General features: G+C 42.5%; 1 protein-coding gene across 2 annotated transcripts in view; it reads left to right on the top strand.

Annotated features, from left to right (window-relative positions):
• Positions 1–25,141, top strand: part of LOC138823614 (vasculin-like protein 1) — a 72,449-nt gene that overhangs the window by 17,322 nt on the left and 29,986 nt on the right. For both annotated transcript variants that reach the window (XM_070017015.1, XM_070017014.1), the window contains exons 2-7: positions 4,113–5,117; positions 6,367–6,479; positions 13,832–13,961; positions 14,804–15,090; positions 20,256–20,328; positions 22,781–22,974. In XM_070017015.1, coding sequence (XP_069873116.1) covers positions 6,420–6,479; positions 13,832–13,961; positions 14,804–15,090; positions 20,256–20,328; positions 22,781–22,974 — 744 coding nt within the window. In that variant the 5' untranslated portion in view covers positions 4,113–5,117; positions 6,367–6,419. The remainder of the gene's footprint in view (positions 1–4,112; positions 5,118–6,366; positions 6,480–13,831; positions 13,962–14,803; positions 15,091–20,255; positions 20,329–22,780; positions 22,975–25,141) is intronic.

The raw sequence follows: 25,141 nt of genomic DNA on the forward strand, positions 1-25,141 counted from the left end.
CTCCAATTAACCACCAGAAAAACTGGAAGTGGTACTATGGCTCAAGTGGTAGAGCGTTATCCTTGAGCTGAAGAGCTGAGGGACAACACCCAGGCTTCAAGCCCCAGAACTGACAAGGGGGTGGGGGGGGGGAGAAAAAGAAAGGAAGGTAGGTTGGTTTCCCATCCCTGGGTTACTTACAGGCATGGGCCACCCACAGCCAGCTTTTTTGAGAGTCTCTCACTATATATAGAGTCCAGGCTAGTATGAAACTTGTAATCTTCCTGCTTCAGTTTCCCAAGTGCTAGGATGATGCGCCACCACACCCAGCTGTGACAGTTGCTTTTACTTCTGTTTAATATATACCTAGGGAATTGATAGGTAATATGGTAATCTTACTTTAATTATTTTGAGGACATCTTAAATATCATTAGTGTTTCACATTTTTATTTCTGCGTCTTTGCTATATTATGCTTAGTAAAATTTAATTCATCAAATCTTTGAACCCTTACATATGCAAGATACCATGCTAAATAGTAGAAGCTATATTCATTTCAGGGGTTAAGATAGGATTCTTTTTATTGTTGTTGTTGCTGTTGGTTGTGGGGCTTGAACTCTGGGCCTGGGCGCTGTCCCTCAGCTCTTCAGCTCAAGACGCTACAACTTGAGCCACAACACCACTTCTGGTTTTCTGGTGATTTATTGGAGATGAGTCTCATGAACTTTCCTTGCCTGGACTGGCTTTGAACTGTGATCCTGAGATCTCAACCTCCTGAGTAGCTAGGATTACAGGTGTGAGCCACCAGTGCCCGCCTAAGATAGAATTGTTAGAAGTGAGAAGTTTTTGGCCTATTGGTAGTAAGTTATATCTATCCTAGAAGGCATAATTTAAAAACACCTTTAGGATTTCTGAGAGGTAGATTACTTTCAGATAGAGAATTAGAGCTTTTTTTTTGGGGGGGGGGGTGAAGGGTCCAGTCGTGGGGCCTGAACTCTGGGCCTGGGCACTGTCCCTCAGCTCTTCAGCTCAAGGCTAGCGAGCCACAGCGCCACTTCCGGCTTTTTCTTTTTGCTTATGTGGTACTGAGGAATTGAACCCAGGGCCTCATGCATGCAAGGCAAGCACTCTACCACTGACCCACCTTCCCAGCTCTGAGAATTAGAGCTTTTTAGGCTGCTTCTTAAGTCTGAGTAGAGGCCTATTTCTTGACTGTCAAGGCTGAGGAATTTAAATTCCATTCTATGGATGGTGGGGAACAGATAATGATAAGCAAGGAATGATATAATTTGATGCTGAATTTATAAAGAGAAAATACTAGCCTATAGGATAAGCTAGAGTAAATGATAAAATAGACCAATAATGGCCAAGATATCAGTTGCTTGGTTGATTGGTTTTGCCAGTACAGGAGTTGAAGCTCTGAGCCTCAGGTTTGCTCAGCGCGCTTGCTCACTCGACACTCTACCACTTGAACTATACTTCTAGTCCTGCTTTTTTGTTGGTTACTTTGGAGGTGAAGTCTTGTGGACTTTTCTGCCCTAGCTGGCTTCACATCTTGATCCTTGGTATATCAGCCCTCTGAGTATCTTGGGTTATAAGTGTAAGCCACCCATGGTGGTGCATGCAAGGCAAACACTGTACCACTGAGCCATCTTCCCAGCCCCTTCTTTGTTTTACTTTTTGACATGGTGTCTCATGTCATCCATACTGCGCTTGATCTCAAAATTCTCCTGCCTTTGTCTCCTAAGAAACTAAGATTATAAGCAAACATGTGTGACTTCACTCAGCCCAGAAATTGTTTGTTTTGTCAGTTGTGGGGCCTGAACTCTGGGCCTGGGCACTGTCCTCCAGTTCTTCAGCTCAAGGCTAGAGCTCTATCACTTGAGCCACAGGGGCACTTCTGGCTTTTTCTGCTTATGTGGTGCTGAGGAATTGAACTCAGGGCCTCATGCATGTTAGGCAAGCACTCTACCACTGAGCCACCTTCCCAGCCTTTTTTGTTGCTCTTTTTTTTTTTTTTTTGGTCAGTTGTGGGGCCTGAACTCTGGAACTGGGCACTGTCCTCAGCTCTTTAGCTCAAGTATAGGGCTCTACCACTTGAGCCACAGGGGCACTTCTGGCTTTTTCTGCTTATGCAGTGCTGAGGAATCGAACCAGGCCTTCATGCATGCAAGGCAAGCACTGTACCACTGAGCCATCTTCCCAGCCCCTTTGTTTTTTTAAACAAACAGGAACAACAAAACTGGCAAGCATTTGGAACTAGGATAGTGACAAGTGAAAATGGGGGAGTAATAAAATGAAACTCAGAACTTTTATATATAAATCTCCCCTAAATGTTACCTTTGCCTTGCCTTTCAACATCTAACAGTTCGGAAGTTTTTAAACTTTTTTTTGTCGTGGGGCTTGAACTCTAAACTGAGGTGCTATCCCTGCTCTCTTCTGCTCAAGATGAGCGCTCTACTGCTTGAGCCACAGCACCACTTCCGGTTTTCTAGTGGTTTGTTGGAGATAAGAGTCTCACGGAGGGGCTGGGAAGTGGCTCAGTGGTAGAGCGCTTGCCTTGCATGCCTGAGGCCCTGGGTTCGATTCCTCAGCACCACATAGGCAAAAAGAAAAAAGTCAGAAGTGGCGCTGTGGCTCAAGTGGTAGAGCGCTAGCCTTGAGCTGAAGAGCTGAGGGACAGCACCCAGGCCCAAAGTTCAGGCCCCACGACCAGACCCCCCCCCAAAAAAAAAAAAAAATAGAGTCTCACGGAGTTTTCTGCCCAGGCTGGCTTTGAACCATGATCCTCAGATCTCAGCCTTCTCAGTAGCTAGGATTACAGGCGTGAGCCACCGGCGCCTGGCTCCAGTTCTGAAAAATTTGTACTTGAAACAGGTCTCTTCTTAAGCTTTAGAGCTCGTGCTTGACACCTCACCCCCCACACCCCCCCTCCCCCGGTCTCTCTCTCTCTGTTCAGTTGTGGGGCTTGAACTCTGGGCCTGGCATTGTCCCACAGCTCAAGGAGAGCACTCTATCACTTGAGTCACAGTGCCATTTCTGGTTTTCTGGTGGTTTATTGGAGATAATAGCCTCATGGACTTTCCTGCCCGGGCTGGCTTTGAACTGTGATCGTCAGATCTCAGCTCCTGAGTAGCTAGGATTACAGGCATGAGCCACTGGCACCCAGCTCATATTTTTAAATGTTTAAAAAAGATGATAAAAGCCAGGGGCTGTTGGCTCATGCCTGTAATCCTAGCTACTCAGGAGGTTGAAGTCTTAAGAATCGCAGTTCACAGCCAGCCCAGGCAGGAACGTTTGTGAGACTCTTATCTTTAATTAACCACCAGAAAACTGGAAGTAGTGCTATGGCTCAAAGTAGTAGAGTGCTAGCTTTGAGCAAGAAGCTCAGGGACAGCACCCAAGCCCTGAGTTCAAGCTCCAGGACTAACAAAAAAAGAAAGAAAAAAAAAAAAGATGGAGGTGGAGTAAAAAAACAACAACAAATCTGGTGATATGTGCCTGTAATCTCAGCTACTTGGCATGTAGCAATTATGATGATCACAGTTTGGGGCTAGCTGGAGCAGAATAGTCTGAGAGATTCCAATTCCAAAATAACCAAAAGACAAGCAGGATGTGGTATAGATTGCCAACCAAGCAAAGAAAAATTAGTTCAGGACCAACCTGAGCAGTATAGTAAGACATCCTGACATATCTAATATATTACTACAAGTGGTAGCAATTAAAATATAAATTGGGTTTAAAGATTATTACTAAAACAAGACGTTGTGTTAAAAAACGAACTCTAGGGACTGGGAAGGTAGAGCGCTTGCCTTGCATGCATGAGGCCCTGGGTTCAATCCCTCAGGACCACATAAGAAAAAAGCTGTTAGTGGTGCTGTGGAAGGAAGTTGGGAAGGTGGGGAAGGAAGGGATGACTGGGGGGAAACAAAGGAGGGGGCAACAATGCTCAAGAGGAAATGTACTAATTATCTTATGTAACTCTAACCCCTCTGTACAGTATCTTTACAATAAAAATATTTAAAAAAAGATTTTGACTAAAGATCTTAGTGTGATTAATCATTTGTCACTTTATTATTATGTATGATAATGATTTTACTTCTTGTGATTCTGTGTTGTTCTTTTCCATTTACAGATTGATAGATTCAAATTGCCTTTTTAATGATTGAAAAGTGATGGAGAGGGATCCAAAATATCAAGTGACTTCTCTACCAAAGCAGTAGAAGATTGAAGATTCTTCATAGCACCTTCTGAAAGCTCAGTTCAGGTTTTGGGAAGGAGGAGAACAAGTCAAATACGGAAAACAAGAAGAAAACCTCATTTACGAATTGTCTTCCCTGACTCCCCTTTCTCTCACCATCATTCTACTTGTTTTAGTTTTGCTTTGAATTTATAAATAGTGAAGACCAAAGAAATAATATACATATTTAAGAGCTTTATATCAAGAAATTGGACTCGAAAACTTCTGTTCTGTGGAGGGAAAAGTATATCAAGTTCCTATCTGATTTTTTTAAACAAAATTTCTTACGTTCTTAGACTTTAAAGATTAACAAATGTAGATACATATCTGCCCATTTTGTAAGAATGATGAGATTTATGTTCTAAGGGCTTTGTCATATGGGTGTGCCACTGGAGTTGACTCTTCAAATCTTTTCTAGTGCTTTAATATTCTATTTTTGATCTCATTTTGACATTATTTACCCACATGGGAGGCTACTTATCTTTCTAGCTATGACCTTATTATAATAGTTTGCACTCACTGTGCAAATGTCCATGTATTACCTATTTAAGCAACATCCTAGTGCCATTATTCAAGAAGTTGAATGAGGTGAACATAGATATAACTTTTTCCCCTTTCCCCTTTTTTAAATGTAACAAATACTGTTTATGTTCCCCTTCCCCCTTCCCCCTCCCCCTTCCCCTTTTTTGAAACGTGTCAGGATCTAGAGTAGTTTAGGATGAGTAATTGAGGGGACGAAGAAAGTGAGCTACACAGAGCCGGGCTTCTTTGTGCTTCATCACAAGGCGTGCTGCTGACCAGGCTACTTAAAGCACCCTTTCAACAAGAAAACCTCCTGGAAGATCCAGCTGGCAAACTCAAGGAGTTCAGGAAACAGGACCACAGAGGTTACACTCTGGGGTAAATACTCATTATATCTTAACTTTGGGACAAAACCACATGTCATGAAAAATACTTGTTGCTTTCTGCAGTAGTTTTTGGAGAATATCAATGGATTGCTGAGGAAAACTGATGATAATTTATATTTGTGGAAATGAGTGTGTAGTTAATATAAAAGTCCTGGAGAGTTTGTCTTTTTCTCTAGGAAGATCTTTTCTGTTGCTTTTGTCAGAAATGACCCAAGTATAGTAGACAAGGGTTTACTGCTATTTTAAGTAGATTTTTTTTTTTATAATTTAATTTTATTGTCAAGGTCATGTACAGAGGGCTTAGTTACATACATAAGGAAATTGGTACATTTCTTGTTGAACATTATTACACCCTCCCTAGTTTTTCTCCCACTTTCCCTACATGCCCAGTTTCCCCCCACACACACACAGATGTGTTTTTTTTTTCTTTTTTTTTTTTCCAGTCCTAGAATTTGAACTCAGGGCCTGGGTGCTGTTCCTGAGCCTTTTTTTTTTTTTTTTGCTCAAGGCTAACAGTCTACCATTTGAGCCACAGTGCTGCTTCCAGTTTTCTGGTGGTTTATTGGAGATAAGCGTCTCATGGCCTTTTCTGCCTGGGCTGGCTTTGAACCATGATCCTCAGATCTCAGCCTTCTGAGTAGCTAGGATTACAGGCATGAGCCACCAGCACCCGGCCTAGATGTTTATTCTTTATGGTTTTTTTGTTTTGTTTGGTTTTGTTTTTTTGGCCAGTCCTGGGGCTTGGGCTCAGGGCCTGGGCACTGTCCCTGAGCTGCTTTTGCTCAGTGATAGTACTTGAGCCACAGTGCCACTTCTGGCCTTTACTGTTTATTTGGTACTGAGGAATTGAACCCAAGGTTTCATGCATGCTAGACAAGCACTCTACCACTAAGCCACATCCACACCCCTCTTCACATTCTTTTGATAAAACCCAATAATGCAGTCATTTCCATCATACAACCCTCCATACTTGAATCCTCTCCTTTCCTCTTACCTTTCTTCCCTCCCTCTCTTTTTTCCTCCCTCCCTTCCTCCCTTCCTCTGGATGTGTGTGTTTCATGGTCATGAAACTTTATGAGACCATTTCAATTGCTTAGAACTTCTCTTGATTGGAGCTTTATTAGTAATCTATAGAGAGTCTAATAAAGTAAAATGAGAGATCATAGGTTAATCACTAATTCCTTTATACATTGGTATGTAGGATTCTTAAAAGCATAAGTGATTTGAGTTGTCTCTTTCAGATCCTGGCCATGAGGTTGGATGCCTCACCTTGTTGAAAAGACACTGGACCTAAATGGCGCAGCATGACTTTGTTCCTGCTTGGCTAAATTTCTCAACACCACAGTCAGCGAAGGTACTCTTCTCTATTTCTGTAATAACTACCCCACATACTGGTTCTTTTCCTCCTTAGAGTAACTCTGGTTTTTTTTGTTGTTGTTTGTTTTGTTTTTTATTGATTTAGGAAGAAACGTATGTTGCATTAGGGATATAAAGACATGGAACAACTAGAACATATAATTAAAGCAGACATAATCAGATTAAATAGAACAGTGTAAGTTGATGAGGTAAACCACTTGGGAAACTGGTAAAATTAAAAGTGCTTCCATTTTGCCAATTAATTGAGGAACAAAGTGATAAGGAGTCCCACAAATTACCTATCTGTCTCTAATGTGAATTTTTGGGACAGTATTCTTTTTTTTTTTTCTTTTTAATTGTGAAAATACGGTACAGAGGAGTTACAATTACATGGGCAAGATAATAAGTACATTTCTTATCAAGCATTGTTTCCTCCTCCTTTGTTTCCCCTTTCCATCCCTTACCATCTCCCACCCCCTCGACAGTGTTCTTGTTCTTATCTAGACATACAACTTTTTAATCTAAATTTCATTTTGAATTATCTTCATTAAATTCCCAAGATCTCATGAATTACTTTAATAATCTGACCTATGTGTTGGTGAAAGTGGGCCAGAGAAAGAGTGTGTAGGGTCCAGAGAAACTTTTTTTTGCCAGTCCTGGGGCTTGAACTTAGGGCCTGGTCACTGTCCCAGAGCTTCTTTTGCTCAAGGCTAACACCTGCCACTTGGGCCACAGCACCACTTCTGGCTTTTTCTTTTATATAATCCAACCCAGGGCTTCATGCATGCTAGGCAAGCACTTTACCACTAAGCCACATTCATAGCCCGAAACTTTTTTTTAAAACAAGGAATCTATTTTTGTGGGTTTTTTAAAATTGCTTTTTTTTTTTTTATTTTTTTTTTGGGTCCGGTCGTGGGGCCTGAACTCTGGGCCTGGGCGCTGTCCCTCAGCTCTTCAGCTCAAGGCTAGCGCTCTACCACTTGAGCCACAGCGCCACTTCCGGCTTTTTTCTTTTTGCTTATATGGTGCTGAGGAATCGAACCCAGGGCCTCAGGCATGCAAGGCAAGCGCTCTACCAACTGAGCCACCTTCCCAGCCCCTGCTTATTGATTTTTATTCATTTATTTTTGCTGTTCATGGGGCTTGAACTCGGCCTGGGTTCTGTCTCTGAGCTCTTTTGCTCAAGGCACCATAGTGCCACTTCCATTTTTTTGTTGTTGTTGTTGGTCATGGGGCATGAACTCTGGGCTTGGGCACTGTCCCTCAGCTCTTCAGCTCAAGGCTAGAGCTCTACCGCTTGAGCTACAGTGCTACTTCAGTTTTCTAATGGTTTACTGGAGATAAGAGTCTCAAGGATTTTCCTGCCCGGGCTGGCTTTGAACCTCGATCCTCAGATCTGAGTCTCCTGAGTAGCTAGGATTACAGGCTTGAGCCACCCACCAGCACCTGGCTCACTTCCAATTTTTGAGATGTTACTTGGAGATAAGATTCTCCTGGACTCCTGTCTGGGCTGGCTTTGAATCTTGATCCTCAGATCTCAGCCTCCTGAGTAGCTAGGATTACACGTGTGAGCCACCAGGGTCCAGCTTAAATTTTTAATGGTTATTTTTCCTTTCATTTATTAATTTTATTTATTATTTATATGGTACCAAGAAATTAAACTCAGCACCTCATGCATGTTAGGCAATAACAAAATCACATTCTCTCCTCTTTCCTTTTTTTTTTTTTTTTGGGGTCCGGTTGTGGGGCCTGAACTCTGGGCCTGGGCGCTGTCCCTCAGTTCTTCAGCTCAAGGCTAGCGCTCTACCACTTGAGCCACAGCGCCACTTCTGGCTTTTTTCTTTTTGCTTATGTGGTGCTGAGGAATCGAACCCAGGGCCTCAGGCATGCAAGGCAAGCGCTCTACCACTGAGCCAACTTCCCAGCCTTCCTCTTTCCTTTTTAAAAAAAAATTGTTACTATAAAGGTGATGTACAGAAGGTTTATAGTTACATAAGTCAGTTAAAGAGTACATTTCTTTTTGGACAATGTCACCCCTTCCCTTACTATCTACCAATTTTTTCCTCCCATCTCCACCCCACAGGTTGTATAATTCTTTTTCCACATAATGTCTAGTGAGTATCACTACTGCATTTGTTCACTCCTTATCACTCTATTTCTGTGTCCCTCTTTACTCTCCCAAAGATACATAAATGGACAGACAAGAAAAAGGAAAACAAAAACAGCAATGAAGAAAAAAACCTCATTTTGATAAATATTACTTCATATAATCAGATGTACATAGATGGGCATTATACCTTTGTGTTCCTCTCCTAAGAGTGTCTTCCTTTGGTCTCACTGTGTGTGAATCCCTAAAGTCCTGAATAATTTATCATGTTTCAGTGTATTTTAAATCTAGCTTTTGCATATCAGAGAAAATATGTGCCATTCAAAAAAATTGTTTTGTTTTGTTGCCGGGTGCTTGTGACTTGTGCCTGTAATGCTGCCTACCCAGGAGGCTGAGTTTTGGGGGGATTTTTTTTGGGGGGGGTGAGGAGGCCGGTCGTGGGGCCTGAACTCTGGGCCTGGGCGCTGGCCCTCAGCTCTTCAGCTCAAGGCTAGCGCTCTACCATTTGAGCCACAGCGCCACTTCCGGCTTTTTTCTTTTTGCTTATGTGGTGCTGAGGAATCGAACCCAGGACCTCAGGCATGCAAGGCAAGCACTCTACCACTGAGCCACCTTCCCAGCCCCTTTTTTTCTTTCTTTTTTTTTTTTGTGGGGTCCAGTCATGGGGCCTGAATCTGGGCCTGGACGCTGTCCCTCAGCTCTTCAGCCCAAGGCTCGTGCTCTACCACTTGAGCCACAGCGCCACTTCCAGCTTTTTTCTTTTTCTTTATGTGGTGCTGAGGAATCGAACCCAGGGCCTCAGGCATGCAACGCAAGCACTCTACCACTGAGCCAACTTCCCAGCCCTGCACCATCCATTCTTGAGTGAAAAAGCTAAGGGATAATGGTCAGGATCCAAGTTCAAGCCTCAATACTGGCCAGAAGAAAAAAAGAACAGGGCTGGGAAGGTGGCTCAGTGGTAGAGCGCTTGCCTTACATGCCTGGGTTCGATTCCTCAGCACCACATAAGCAAAAAGAAAAAAGCCGGAAGTGGCGCTGTGGCTCAAGTGGTAGAGCGCTAGCCTTGAGCTGAAGAGCTGATGGACAGCGCCCAGGCCCAGAGTTCAGGCCCCACGACCGGACCCAAAAAGAAAAAAGAAAAAAAGAACAAAGAGCATAAAATAGTTTAAAAATAGACCTGAAAACATAGCCAGTTGACTAAATTGCCGCTGTAATTAAAAGGGAAGTTTTATTTTGTTTTTTGTTTGCTTTAACAACTGGTGTTAAAACAGCTGTTTTTCTTAGTAAGGGAGAGAGAAATTACATCTGTTTCACTTAAATAAAAATTAACTTAAAATAGATTGTAGCTGGGCATCAGTAGCTCACGCCTATAATCCTAGCTACTCAGGAGGGTGAGATCTGAGGATTGCAGTTCAAAGCCAGTCTGGGCAGGAGAGACCGTGAGACTCCTATCTCCAATAAACCACCAGAAAACCGGAAGTGGCGCTGTGGCTCAAGTAGTATAGAGTGCTCACCTTGAGCTGAAGAGCTCAGGGACAGTGCCCAGTCCCAAAGTTGAAGCCCCACAACTGACAAAAAAGTAAAAATAGATTGTAACCTAATTAAAAGGCTAAAACCGTGAAAGTTTAAGAAAATCATAAGAAATTTTTCTAATTTACTAGGATCACTAAGGGCTGGGAAGGTGGCTTAGTGGTAGAGTGCTTGCCTTGCGTGCATGAGGCCCTGGGTTCGATTCCTCGGCAACATAAGCAGAAAAAGCCAGAAGTGGTGCTGTGGCTCAGGTAGTAGAGTGCTAGCCTTGAGCTGAAGAGCTGAGGGATAGTGCCCTGGCCCCGAGTTAAGGCCCCACAACTGACCACTGCTCCCACCCCCCCAGAAAAAAAAAAGTACAATCAGTAAAATGGATTGATAGGATAGTATCAACTATTACTGGGGACATTGAAAGCAAGAAAATAGATGTGAAAATCTCCTTTGACATGGTTTTCTTGTAAGGACGTGTTGAACATCTCCATACTTTTAATGGCTCAAGAGGCTCTGGTCTCTTATTAGACAAGGTTGTATGAGGGGTTTTATTACACTGGCTCACTTGACTAAAGGTGAATAATCTCATAATGGCTGTCTGACAGCTGAAGAACAGGAAAACATTTAGTCCAAGAAGCTGGAATCAGAACAAAAAAGATATACAGACACCTGATGACAGAATAATGATACAATCCTAGTTCAATACAGAAACTCTGAAAAGGTTCTTGGAGAGTTACTAGTGCAAGTATGCATTCAAAGATTGAAGAATCTGGAGTCTGATATTCATGCTCAACACAGCAGCAGAAAACAAAATGCAACTGATCTAGAATGGTCAAGTATGGATGGATCTTGCCCAGGTTCACACAACTAAGATATGCACAACATTCAAACTCAGCCCTCACCAGCAGACCATCTGCCAGAATGATCTCATACTTTTAGCTCAACAAGAACAGAATCTCTAAGAACATCACAATGCAGGTAGAATAACTCAGCCGGTAGAGACCCAAGGTCATACCTATGCCATGGAACACTAGGTAGACCAGGTCTCACTTGGGAAGGAGACCAAGCAGAGATGTAGGAAACCACCAAACCACAAGACTCCTCAACTTCCAGAGGCCAAGGCCTTAAAGAAGTACAATTTCAAAGATGTCACAGAAAATGTCAACCTGGCTGCAGTAGCCCCAAAAGGCAGACAACCTGCTGGAAACCTAGCTGCTTTGCTGAGACGGTGAACCTCAGTTTTGGCCAAGTATTCCCACCCGGCAACTGGGTTTTTTGTTGTTGTTTTTGTGTGTTTTGTTTTTGTTTTTGCTAGCGCTTACAATAAGGCACAGAATGACAGCCCATGTCCTGGGCCTGGAAAACAAGGACCCCAGGACATTGTGACTTGAAAACAGAACCATACACTGAAGACTCTGCCTCATATCTGATCCTAGTCATTTCCCATTGAAGCTTACCAAGAAGAAAGGTTTCAATGCTTCATGGTCCAGGACCCTTGTTGATATTGTCCAACTAATTCTGAAGGTCTTATCCTGGGATTTCAAAGACACTTGAAAGAGGCTAGATATCTTACCCTGGCAGTCCAAAAGGCTTGCTGTCTAACTACAAAAGATGAATGTGCTAAAAAATGGGAAGTCCATGCTTACCACATCTGTGAGCAGCTTCACATACCATGCATTTCATTTGCAGCAAGGGTTGGTGGCAAGATGTGGAGCCACATGCTGATGACTTGTTCTCAAATAGCCACCTATAACTAACTATGCATACTATGCATACAGGCTTTAGGGTCCTACCTGCATACCTGAGTTCTTTTTTTTTTTTTTTTTGTCAGTCGTGGGACTTGAACTCTGGGTTTGGGCGCTGTCCCTCAGCTCTGAACCACATAGCTTCCAGTTTTCTAGTGGTTTATTGGTGATAAGAGTCTCATGGCCTTTCCTACCCGAGCTGGCTTTGAACCTCTATCCTCAGATCTCAGCCTCCTGAGTAGCTAGGATTACAGGTGTGAGCCTATCTTTTGACAGCAGGACCTTTTCCCCCACAAAGTCCTGGGCCTTGAGCTCAGAATCTTGGTGCTGTCCAGGAGTTTGTTTTGCTGAAGGCCAGCATTCTACCACTTGAGCCAGAGCTCCACTTTTGCCTTTTTTGTTGTTGTTGTTGGTCATGGGGCCTGAACTCTGGACTTGGGAGCAGCTCAAGACAAGTACTCTACCACTGAGCCACTGCTACTTCCAGTTTTCTGGTGGTTTATTGGAGATAAGCGTCTCACAGACTTTCTTGCCCGGGCTGGCTTTGAACTGTGATCCTCCTGAGTAGCTAGGATTACAGGCTTGAGCCACCAGCACCCAGCTCATTTTTGCCTTTTTTGAAACTGGTTCTCACTAAATATTCCCTGACCTGGAACTCACAATGTAGTTCAAACTGTAGTTTTTGTGATTCTCCTATCTCAGGAGGAAGGAAGAGAGAAGGGAAAGGAATCCTGTCACAGAACAAAGCACAGTTAAACATGATATTGAAACCTTTTATTGCTTTTTCTCTAATTTTGGTGTATTCTAGAAGTACACTAAGCTGTTTAGATTTTTTTTTTCCTTCACAGTACTAGGTTTTAAACTCTGAGCCCCTTAGCACATGATACCTCTGAGCCATGCCTCTGGTTTTCAGTGCTTATTTTTCGGATAAGATCTTTCTGCTCAGTCACATGCCTACTTTAGGCTTTCCAAAGATGTGTTAAAGTAGATGTCACAGCCACATGTTAGACACCTGGTGAGCTTGTCTCTGATGAGACTTGAGTCTATAGCTTTTCTGCTTGGGCTGGTTTAAACTTATGATCCTTCCTAGTGGCTAGGATTATAGGAATGTGCCACCAGTACCCAGCTTTGTTTAGAATTACTTGTAAGGCAAGAGGCCTTTTTTTATTGTGAGATTAATATTTTAAGTGCACTAACACACACTAATGTTATTACATTAATATTTGTAGTTATTACTACTAAGCATGTTAGGTGCTTATTATTTATGGATATTGCTAGGATTTTCCCCAATCTTTTTTTTTGGGGGGGGGGGAGGTCCGGTCGTGAGGCCTGAACTCTGGGCCTGAGCACTATCCCTCAGCTCTTCAGCTCAAGGTGAGTGCTCTATCACTTGAGCTACAGTACCACTTCCGGCTTTTTCTGCTTATGTGGTACTAAGGAATAAACCCAGGGCCTCATGCATGGAAGGCAAGCACTCTACCACTGAGCCACCTTCCAGCCCCTCCAATCTTCTTTGAATAATTGAAGTGGTTACCTTTTCTACCTTTCTAGGATAGTTGATTGTATAATATAGTACTTTACTAAGTTAAGAGGCCTATAGTACCATAACAGTCCGTAAGCTCAAGAGTATGGTTGTCTGGCATCTTTTTTGTTTAAGTTAGTAGTGGAGCTAAACTCGGCCTGGGCACTGTCCCTGAACTTTTTTTTTTTTTTTCTCAAGACTAGCACTCTACTACTTTGAGCCATAGCTCCACTTCTGAGTTTTTGGTGATTAATTGGAGTTATAAGTCCATGGATATTCCTGTCTGGGCTGGCTTTGAACTACAATCCTCAGATCTCAGCCTCCTGAGTAGCTATGATTATAAACCTGGAACCTTTATTGCTTGACTTAAACACCTGATGCAAAACTTAATAAAATGCTGAATGAGATTTAATTTCTACTTATTCTGTTTGCTTCTGTACATTTTATCATCTTAGTCACCTACAGCCACTTTTGAAAAACACAGTGAACATCTGTCCCGAGGAGAAGGAAGATTTGGAGTAAGCCGACGTCGACACAATTCCTCTGATGGGTTTTTTAACAATGGATCTCTACGGACTACAGGAGGTAAGCTTATCTTAACTTTCCTGACTACCTTTTTGTTTTTGTTTTTGTTTTTGTTTTTTGGTCGGTCGTGGGGTTTGGGCTTGGGCACTGTCCCTCAGCTCTTCAGCTCAAAGTGAGGTCTCTACCACTTGAGCCACAGCGCCACTTTCAGTTTTCTAGTGGTTTATTGGAGATAAGAGTCTTATAACCTTTACTGTATGGGCTGGCTTTGAACCATGATTCTCAGCCTCTTGAGTAGCTAGGATTACAGGCGTGAGCCACCCGCGCCAGCCTTCCTGACTACATTTAAGCTAGTACTTAGGACAAGCCAGGATGGGTACCTATCCACAATCTATAAGTAGGATCTTTTGTGACTTCTCGGTTAGATCTTCTAGTAGTAACCACCAACTTCATTGACTTTCTAGATGTAATTTTTCTTTTTTGTTCTCCTGAATCTTTTTGAAGTATTCATTTAGAAATTACCTCACAGACCATGCACCCATGGCTCAAGCCTGTAATCCTAGCTACTCAGGAGGCTGAGATCTAAAGATCACAGTCCAAAGCCAACCCAGGCAGGAAAGTCTATTAGCTACCAGAAAACCAGAAGTGGCACTGTGGCTCAAGTGGTAGTGTGCTGGCCTTGAGCTGAAGAGCTGATGGATAGCACCCAGGCCCACAACTGACAAAAAGAAAAAAAGAAATTACAAGGAAAAGATATATATGGCTTGCTTGTATGTACTTATTAAAAAGGTTCCCAAAAGGCCTTCTGGCAGTAGGATAAACCATATCAGGTGCATCAGCTTAATTCTTAATTCCCGGAATTCAGACAGGCTAATACTATTACTTTTTCCTTATGATTTTAGATTCCTGGCACCAGCCATCCCTATTCCGCCATGATTCTGTGGACTCTGGTGTCTCTAAGGGAACATATGCTGGAATAACGGGGAACCTATCTTACTGGCATGGATCTTCTCGAGGTCATGATGGCATGAGCCAGCGTAGTGGAGGGAGCACTGGGAACCATCGACACTGGAATGGCAGCTTCCACTCCCGGAAAGGCTGTGCCTTTTCAGAAAAGCCACCTACAGAAATTAGGGAAGAAAAGAAAGAAGACAAGGTGGAAAAGTTGCAGTTTGAAGAGGAAGACTTTGTAAGTATGAAGCTTCAAATGTGAACTTAAGCTAGGCACCAGGCTCATACCTATGATCCTAGCTACTCCAGAGACTGAGAGCTGATGATCACTGTTTAAAGCCAGTTTAGCAAAAAGAAAGTCTGTGAGACTCTTTTCCAGTAACCACCAAAAAGCCAGAAGTGAAGTTATGGCTCAAGTAGTAGAGTTATACCCTTGAGCGAAAAAGCTAAATGATAGCACTGAAGCCCTGAGTTCAAGCCTTAGTACTGGATAAATAAATAAGAACTTAAATCTAACAAATAATGTCTAAAAAACGAAATATTTCAAGAAAAGAAAGTATCTAGGTTCAGACTTTCATTGCTTTTTTGTTGTTGTTGGTCGTGGGGCCTGCCACAGCGCCACTTCTGGCCTTTTCTGTTTATGTGGTACTGAGGAATCAAACTCAGAGCTTCATGCATGCTATGCAAGTGCTCTACCACTAAGCCACATTCCCAGCTCCTATAGTAGGGTTCAAACTCAAGCTCTCTTACTTGTTACACAAGCACTTGAGCCATACTCCCAGCCATTTTTGCTTTAGTTAATTTTCAAATAGATTGTTGAACTTTTTGTTTGTTGTCTGTGCCAGCCTCAAACTGTATGTTACCATCAGCCTCTAAGTAGCTGATGTTACAAATATCTACCACCACACCCCTTCCCATGGTATTTTTTAAAGTATCATTTTATCTAGTTATTTGTGTTATAGCCATTTCTTTCTTTCTTTCTTTTTTATTGTTTTAGAGGGGATATACAGTGGGATTATCTTTATATAGGTCAGATAATAAGTACATTTATTTCTTTTTGCTTAGTATCAGCTGTTCCTGTATTCTCTCTCATTCCCTCTGTTACAGCCATTTCCATAGCATGTTAATGAAGTCAAATGAAAACAAGTCAAAGTTATAGATTAGTCATTTTTCATTAACTCTAAAAAATACCATAGGAAGACTGGGAAGGTGTCTCAGTGGTACAGTGCTCCGGTTAGATTCCTCAGCACTGAGAGACAGAGCCCAGGTCCAGAGTTCAGACCCCAGACCCCACAACCGACCAAAACAATAACAACAAAAGACAATAGGATTATTATATAGACTTTATTAATAAGATGAGTTATCATAAATTTCTATCCTGTTACTCTTGTAAACTTTCTTTTTGGAAAAGGCTTTCCTTGTCTGACAAGCTGATTGTTTGTTTAGAATGTTCTAGATACGCAGTAGCCCAGAAGTCAGAACACCATATTACAGTAGTTTTTAGCTGACATAAAATCTTTAAAGTATATACTTACAACATATGCCACTGAGCACATAGAACAAAAATTTGGATACACAATAGTTTTAGTTCCCTCTGTGCTTGGTTAAACTAGAGAAAACGATAGCAAAAATGTGAGTTTTGCCAGGCACCAGTGGCTCACGCCTGTAATCCCAGCTACTCAGGAGGCTGAGATCTGAGGATTATGGTTCAAAGCCAGCCCGGGCAGAAAAGTCCATGAGACTCTTCATCTCCAATAAACCACCAGAAAACCAGAAATGGCCCTGTGGCTCAAGTGGTAGAGTGTTCACCTTGAGCTGAAAATCTGAGGGACAGTGCCACAGCACCACTTGTGGTTTTCTGCTGGTTAATTGAAGATAAGAATCTCCTGGGCTGGGAAGGTGGCTCAGTGGTAGAGCGCTTGCCTTGCATGCCTAAGGCCCTGGGTTCAATTCCTCAGTACCACATAAGCAAAAAGAAAAAAGCCGGAAGTGGCGCTGTGGCTCAAGTGGTAGAGCACTAGCCTTGAGCTGCCTTGAACCGCTATCCTCAGATCTCAGCCTCCTGAGTAGCTAGGATTATAGGCATGGGCCACCGACGCCAAGCTGTAATCTAGTTTTTAAATTTTTCTTTTTTGAGACATTCTCACTATGGGGCTGCAGATTCACTACATAACTGAGGTTGGCTTCAAACTCATAATCTTGTCTCAGCCTGTAAACACTGGGATTTCAAATATATGCCACCATGCCCAGCTGTATATTCCTTATAATTAAGATTATAATTTTAATTTTAAAAATTGCTTTTGAGGTTTATGTATGTCGATACATACACTGCATTAGTGTTCTACCAGAGATAAGTTTGTCTCCCAGAGGATAATTGGCCGTATCATGAGACATTGGGTGTCAACAACATTAGATGGTGGTTCTGGCATCTACTAAGTAGAGACCAAGAATGGTGTTAAAGGGGACTGGGAAGGTGGCTCAGTAGTAGAGTGCTTGCCTTGCATGCATGAAGCCCTGGGTTCAATTCCTCAGCACCACATAAAGCAGAAAAAAAAAAAGCTGGAAGTGGCGCTGTGGCTCAAGAGGTAGAGTGCTAGCCTTGAGCTGAAGAGCTGAGGGACAGCGCCCAGGCCCAGAGTTCAGGCCCCACAACTAGACCAAAAAAAAAAAAGTTGTTAAATACAACAATGCACTGAATTGCTTGTATTAGCCTAAAGTATAAAAGGTACCACAGTTGAAAAACTGTGTAGTAGATATTCAGTTGTGTAAATACACTATGTTTATATGTGTTTTCTTGTCAATGAACATTTTAGATTATCTAAAAACTTTGTTTTACAGTTTAAATGAAAAGGATAGGAGGGCTGGGAATGTGACTTAGTGGTAAGAGTGCCTGCTTAGCATACATGAAGCCCTGGGTTCAATTCCTCAGTACCGAATAAAAAAAGCTGCAAGTAGTGCTGTGGCTCAAGTGGTAGAGCACTAGCCTAGAGCAAAAGAGCTCAGGGATAGAGCCTAGGCCCTGAGTTCAAGCCCCACGATCAGCAAAAACAAAAAGGGGTTGGAGAAGCAAAGTCAAAAATAAGATTTCTGTCCAAAGTGAATTAATGAGGACTATAGGGGTATGGCTTACATGGTAAGTACTTGCCTCGCAAGCTGTATTTAATTCCCTGTACCACCACAGAAAAAACTACATTAATAATTAATACATATTATTAGTTTTTTTAAAAGAACAAGCAGAATTGGCAGGAAAAGGTAACAAATATTTGGTGACAAAGATGTACCCTAAAAATAGGGATAACAGGTTTGTGGATGGACAGAATCACTCAAGGAGAACAATGTATTTGAAAGTGGGAGGAGGCCTTAAGCAGAACCTGTAGAATAGTGAGACGAGAGACTAAAAAGAATTACATAAAAAATAAAAAAGGAGTTCAGTCCTAATTGTTTTGGGGAGTTTTAAAATATTATTTTGAGCTGGGTGCTAGTGGCTCACACCTACAGTCCTAGCTGCTCAGGAGGTTGAGATCTGAGGATCATGTTTCAAAGCCAGCCCAGGCAAGAAAGTCCATGAGAATCTTTTTTTTTTTTTTAATTTTATTTTATTTGTGAACATACTGTACAGAGGGGTTACAATTACATGGGCAGGATAATGCATACATTTCTTACCAAGCATTGCAGCCTCCTCCTTTGTTTACCCTTCACATCCCTTCCCAGCCTCCCCCCTCCCCCCTCCATGAGAATCTTATCTCCAATAAACCATTAGAAAACCAGAAGTGGCACTGTAGCTCAAGCGGTAGAGCGCTTGCCTTGAGCTGAGGGACAGCACTCAAGCCCAGAGTTGAAGCCCCACAACCAACACACACACACACACAAAAGCCACATTATTTTGCTCTACATTTATTAAAAAGCTTTTTTTGGGGGGGGGTGGTCCGGTCGTGGGGCCTGAACTCTGGGCCTTGGTGGTGTCCCTCAGCTCTTCAGCTCAAGGCTAGCGCTCTACCACTTGAGCCACAGCGCCACTTCCGGCTTTTTTTCTTTTTGCTTGTGTGGTGCTAAGGAGTCGAACCCTGGGCCTCAGTTATGCAAGGCAAGCACTCTATCACTGAGCCATCTTCCCAGCCCTAGAAAGCTATTTTTTAATACTATTTACATGGTCTGTGAAGGTGGCTCAGTGGTAGAGTGCTTGCCTTGCATGCCTGAGGCCCTGGGTTCAATTCCTCAGTACCACATAAACAGAAAAAGCCAGAAGTGGCCCTGTAGCTCAAATGGTAGAGCCTTGAGCTGAAGAGTTGAGGGACAGCGCCCAGGCCCAGAGTTCAGGCCCTAACCGAACCCCCACTCTCCTACCCCCGCCCCCCAAAAAAGTTTACAGATCATCTCTTAGTAATCTGTTGTAACTTACGCTTTCTTGTCTAGATGTTTTCATTGAGGGTTCTGTTCTTAGAATCACCCATTTTAAACTCAGAACCTAGTGCTCACTGGTCTTATTCACTTACTTTCTAGTTGGCCCTCTACCACTTGAGCCATACTTTCAGTTCAGCATTTGCTGGTTGTTTTAGAGATGGGAGTCTCAGGGACTTTTTTGCCTGGCTGACTTCATACATTGATCCTCTAAGTCTCAAAGTAGCTAAGATTATAAGCATGAGCTACTGGTACTGAGACCTAATATGAATTTTTATCATAATCTCTAGAACCTCTCATGGTAATTATGTACAAATGTTTCTTTGTAGTGATAGAGTAACCTTAGAGGACAAAGGCTATTATTTGTATTTTGCATTACTTAACACACTCCTTGGATATTATCTGCCTCTGCCGATACAGTCTTAGAAATGTAATGAATACCACACATCTAACTGACCAGTTTGCTTGCCCTCGTTGACCTTAAAAAAAAAAAAAAGATCCACACACATTCTTGTTCATTGAACTTTCTTTTCTTTTCTTTCTTTTTTATTTTTTGGGGTCTGGTTGTGGGGCCTGAACTCTGGGCCTGGGTGCTGTCCCTCAGCTCTTCAGCTCAAGGCTAGCATTCTACCACTTGAGCCACAGTGCCACTTCTGGCTTTTTTCTTTTTGTTTATGTGGTGCTGAGGAATCGAACCCAGGACCTCTTGCATGCAAGGCAAGGACTCTACCACTGAGCCACCTTCCCAGCCCTCATTGAACTTTCTATGCCTCTGTATTTGACATAAATACCCTTTAGGAAGGTGGGAACTCATGAGAGCCTAAAATTAACATACTTGTTAACTTTGCAGTTCAATATTTTGTGTTATAATTTTGAATCCAGTCTTAAACTTGTAAGTGCTAAGAGTTTGTAATTATTTGGTAGATTTCATGTTAATGGCTACTTTCCAAAAAGTAACAGTGATTACCTTTCTGTATCAACCATTCATTTTCCTTTTTTTCTTAGCCTTCTTTGAATCCAGAAGCTGGCAAACAGAATCGGCCATGCAGACCTATTGGGACCCCTTCTGGAGTGTGGGGTAGGTAGATTTCGCTATTGTAAGACATACTTTGAATTTTTTTATTGAGTAGAAGAACAAAGCATCTTTTATTTACTTGTTTTGTTATCTCTTTATTTCATTCATTTGCCTATAGTAGCTAAGAGCAATTCTTCACCAACTTAAATGTCTATAAGAGTAAGGTTATTCTGCCTCACAGAACACCATTAAAATATAATCACAGGAGTAGAGAGGATAGACAATTGATAGCTCAAGCAATCCTGATTTTGGAAGTTGGAATTTTTGGGTTTTTATTTTTCTTTCTCTATTCCATGGTTAACAGATTTTTTTTGTTTTTGTTTTTTTTCTGATTGGTCTGTTTTTTGTTTTATATGTTTATTTGTATGTTTGGGTAGTTTATTGGAGATAAGAGTCTCACACACTTTATTGCCCAAACTGGCTTTGAACCATGATTTTCAGATCTCGCCTTCCTGTGTAGCCAGGATTACAGATCCAAGATGTAGCTCAATGGCAAGGATAAGGCCCTGAGTTCAGTCCCTAACACTGCAAAAATAAAAATAGGGAGGTGTGACTTTTTTAGCCAGGTTCTAATTTTTGGAATTTTTGGCAAATTATAAATTATGTCTACTATATAGGACAAGGAGAAAATATATAAGGTTTATACATTTTGGGGGGGGGATAAGTAGACTTATAAAAAATGAATACATCAGTATATTTCCAACTTAACCTGTTCTGTGGTTTTAGAGTCTTTGAAGTCTTATGGTTCCTTGGTTAGGCATTTTCTTTTTTTTAATTTAATTTAATTTTTATTTTATTGTTAAGGTGATTTACAGAGGGGTTACAGTTACATATGTAAGGTAGTGAGTACAAATTGTTACCTCCTCCCTCATTTTTCTCCCACTTTCCCTCCATCCCAGCTCCTTTCCCCCTACCCCCCAAGTTGTACAATGGTTAAATACTTTCTATAGCCAGATATCTTACTAGGAAGACTTCAATATACCTAAATTCTGAGTTTGAATCCAGTGTTACAGAATTGAGATTGGGGGCTGGGAAGGTGGCTCAGTGGTAAGAGTCCTTGCCTTGCATGCATGAGGTCCTCGGTTTGATTCCTCAGCACCACATAAGCAGAAAAAGCCAGAAGTGACACTGTAGCCCAAGTGGTAGAGTTCTATCCTTGAGCTGAAGAGCTGAGGGACAGCACCCAGGCCCACAGTTCAGGCCCCACGACCTACAAAAAAAAAAAAAATAGAATTGAGATTGGTCACTTATGGCCTGGTACTGGTAGCTCACGCCTATTATCCTAGCTATTTAGGAGGCTGAGATCTGAGTATTGTGGTTCAGAGCCAGCATGGGCAAGAAAGTCTGAGACTCCTATCTTCGGTTAATCGCCACCACCAAAAAAAGGCTGGGAATGGAGCTGTGACTCAGCTATTAGAGCCCTTGCCACTGGCGCCCGGCTAGAACCCTAGCCTTGAGTCAAGGCCAGCACCCAGACCCTGAGGTCAAGACCCAAGATGGGCACAAAGGTTTTGTTTGTTTGTTTGTTTTAAGATTGGTCACCTGAGAGAGAATAAGGGAACAGAAGACACTACAAAAAGAAGGAAGGTGACTCAGTGGTAGAGCGCTTGCCTTGCATGCATGAGGCCCTGGGTTGGATTCCTCAGCACCAGATAAGCAGAAAAAAAAAAAAAAAGCCGGAAGTGGCGCTATGGCTCAAGTGGTAGATCACTAGCCTTGAGCTGAAGAGCTGAGGGACAGTGCCCAGGCGCAGAATTTAGGCCCCATGACCAGCCAAAAACAAAAACAAAAAAAGTAATGTAGGCCAGGTGTTGGCTCACACCTGTAATCCTAGCTACTCAGGAGGCTGAGATCTGAGGATTGCGGTTCAAAGCCAGCCCCGGCAGGCAAGTCTGTGAGACTCTTATCTCCAATAAACCTCAGAAAACCGGAAGTGGCTCTATGGCTCAAGTGGTTGATCCACTTACCTTGAGCTGAAGAGCTGAGGGATAGTGCCCAGCAGTAGAGTTCAAGCCCCACAACCGCCGCCCCCCCCCCCCCCCAAAAAAAAAGAGAGAGAGCCTTGCTATGTAGCAAGATCCCTTGCCTCGATACTGGAATTATAGGCATGTACTACCATATATCTTCTGCCCTTGCATATATTCTTGTTTGGTCTGTGCCGTTTGGTCTGTGCTTGACTAGTCACACTATACATTAGAAGCTATACCCTGAAGGACTGCTTTGTCCTTTCTGACTGGTATATACAGTTAATACCAAATGCTTCACATGCTGCCTTTTTTTTTATAGTTCTGTGTAGTGCCACTTTTGAAACTATCTTTCAAATTGATACATGAAAAATTTCTCCCACAGTCTCTACTGTGAGTTCTTTGTTGAAGATGCCCTTGTATAATCGTAACACTTTGTGTTATTAAACAGGTATGACATTCTTTTGTATCCCCATTATTGTATTTCACAGAAAACCCACCTAGTGCCAAGCAACCCTCTAAGATGCTAGTTATCAAAAAAGTTTCCAAAGAGGATCCTGCTGCTGCCTTCTCTGCTGCATTCACCTCACCTGCATCCCAACATGCAAATGGGAACAAAGCATCAACCATGGTCCCAAGTGTCTATAAGAACCTGGTTCCTAAACCTGTACCACCTCCTTCCAAGGTATGATTTAGAGTCATTGTAACAACTTTGTATAAGAGTGATGTTGAGAATGTCATAAAATATTTAGTGCATTTGTTTTTTTCCTTTCAAATCATTTACCAAATGTTCATCCAAAGCCTGTTATATATGTAGTATAGTATTGTTGTTTCCAGACTGACTATGTGGCTGCCAACTGTATTAACTTCATTTCCGTCAATTTGCTGTTTCTTTTTTGCTATTTCTGTAACAGTAATAACATACACATGATTGCTCAAGCTTGAATACCTATGAATTCCTTGGCTGCGGCTTTCCCTTACTCTTCCTCACTCTTTCCCCTAGCCAAGCAGTACCTAAAGACATTTTCTCTATCAGTTGAGAATTTTATCATGTCACATTGTTGTATGCCCTTTATTGTTTTCATATCTCCATACTCATCTTCCATAGAACTGTCAGAATGATAATCCTAAAACTATAGAACATAACTGGGCACAGTGGCATGCACCTGTAGCCCCAGCAACTCAAGATGCTGAGCCAAGAGGATCACTTGAACCTAGGAGTTCAAGGCCAGCCTGGGCACCTACTGAGACTCCCATCTCAAAGGAAGGAAGGAAGATAGGATAAAAAGTGAATTTAGGGCTGGAATGTGGCTTAGTGGTATGGTGCTTGCGTAACATGCATGAAGCCCTGAATTCCATTCCTCAGCACCACATAAACAGAAAAGAACGGATGTGGCGCTGTGGCTCAAGTGGTAAAGTGCTAACCTTGAGTAAAACAAGCTCAAGTACAATGCCCAGGTCCTGAGTTTAAGCTCCAGGAGTGGTGCGCGCGCACGCACGCACGCGCACACACACACACACGAATTTAATATATCAAATGCCTTCCTAAAATCCATTCAATTGGCTCTGTATCATTTATAGCAGGGATTGATATTTTGTTGTTGTTGTTGTTGATTGTGAGGCCTGGGCACTGTCCCTCAGCTCTTCAGCTCAAGGCTAGTGCTCTACCAGTTGAGCCACAGTGCCACTTCCAGCTTTTTCTGCTTATGTGGTGCTGAGGAATTGAACCCAGGGCCTCATGCATGCAAGGCAAGCACTCTTACCACTGAGCCACCTTCCCAGCCCCCAATAAATTTTTTCTATGAAGAGCCAGATAGTAAATATTTTAGTATGCTAAATTCAATATTTGTTATATATTACTGCTACTTCCTCTTTCATTTTTGCATCCCTTTAAAAATAGTAATTAAAACTGGGCATGGTTGCTCATGCCTGTAATCCTAGCTACTCGGGAGTCTGAGATCTGAGAATCGTGGGTCAAAGCCAGCCCCGGCAGGAAAGTTCATGAGACTCTTATCTCCAATTAACCACCAGAAAACAAGAAGTGGTACTGTGGCTCAAGTGGTAGGGCGCTCGTCGAGCTGAAGAGCTCATGAAGCTCTCGGCCCAGAGTTCAAGCCTCACGACCAAAACAAAACAAAAAGTAATTAACTCATAAACCATATAAAAACACTTGGGGCTGTAATCCTAGCTACTTAGGAGGCTGAGATCTGAGGATCACAGTTCAAAGCCAGCCTGGGCAGGAAAGGCCATGAAACTCTTTATCTCCAATAAACCACTAGATAACCAAAAGTGGGGGCTGGGAAGTTGGCTTAATGGTAGAATGCTTGCCTTGCATGCATGAGGCCCTGGGTTTGATTCCTCGGCACCACATAAGCAGAAAAGGCTGGAAGTGGTGCTGTGGCTCAAGTGGTAGAGCGCTATAGCCTTGAGATGGAGAGCTTGAGGGACAGCGATCAGGCCCAGAATTCAAGCCCCATGACACTCAAAAACAACACTTGGGCTTTATCAAGCACATGGGTTGTAATTTGTCAGTACCTGGTCTTTTGTGGGTTTTTTTTTTCTTTTGTGGGTTTTTGTTTTGTTTTGTTTTGGTGGTGGTGGTGGTGGTGGTTTTTGGTCAGTCGTGGGCTTGAACTCTAGGCCTGGGAGCTGTCTCTGAGTTCTTCAGGTCAAGGTTAGTGCTCTACCATTTGAGCCACGGTGCCAATTCCGGCCTTTTCTGTTTATGTGTTGCTGAGGAATTGAACCTGGGGCCTCATGCATGAGAGGCAAGCAAAGCACTCTACCGCTGAGTCACCTTCCCAGTCCCAATACCTGGTCTTATAATACATTATTCTAACTACTGAGCTCAT

This window comes from Dipodomys merriami, unplaced genomic scaffold (assembly GCF_024711535.1).
Source record: "Dipodomys merriami isolate MVZ:Mamm:240054 unplaced genomic scaffold, mDipMer1.0.p SCAF_121, whole genome shotgun sequence".
NCBI classification, from domain to species: domain Eukaryota; kingdom Metazoa; phylum Chordata; class Mammalia; order Rodentia; family Heteromyidae; genus Dipodomys; species Dipodomys merriami.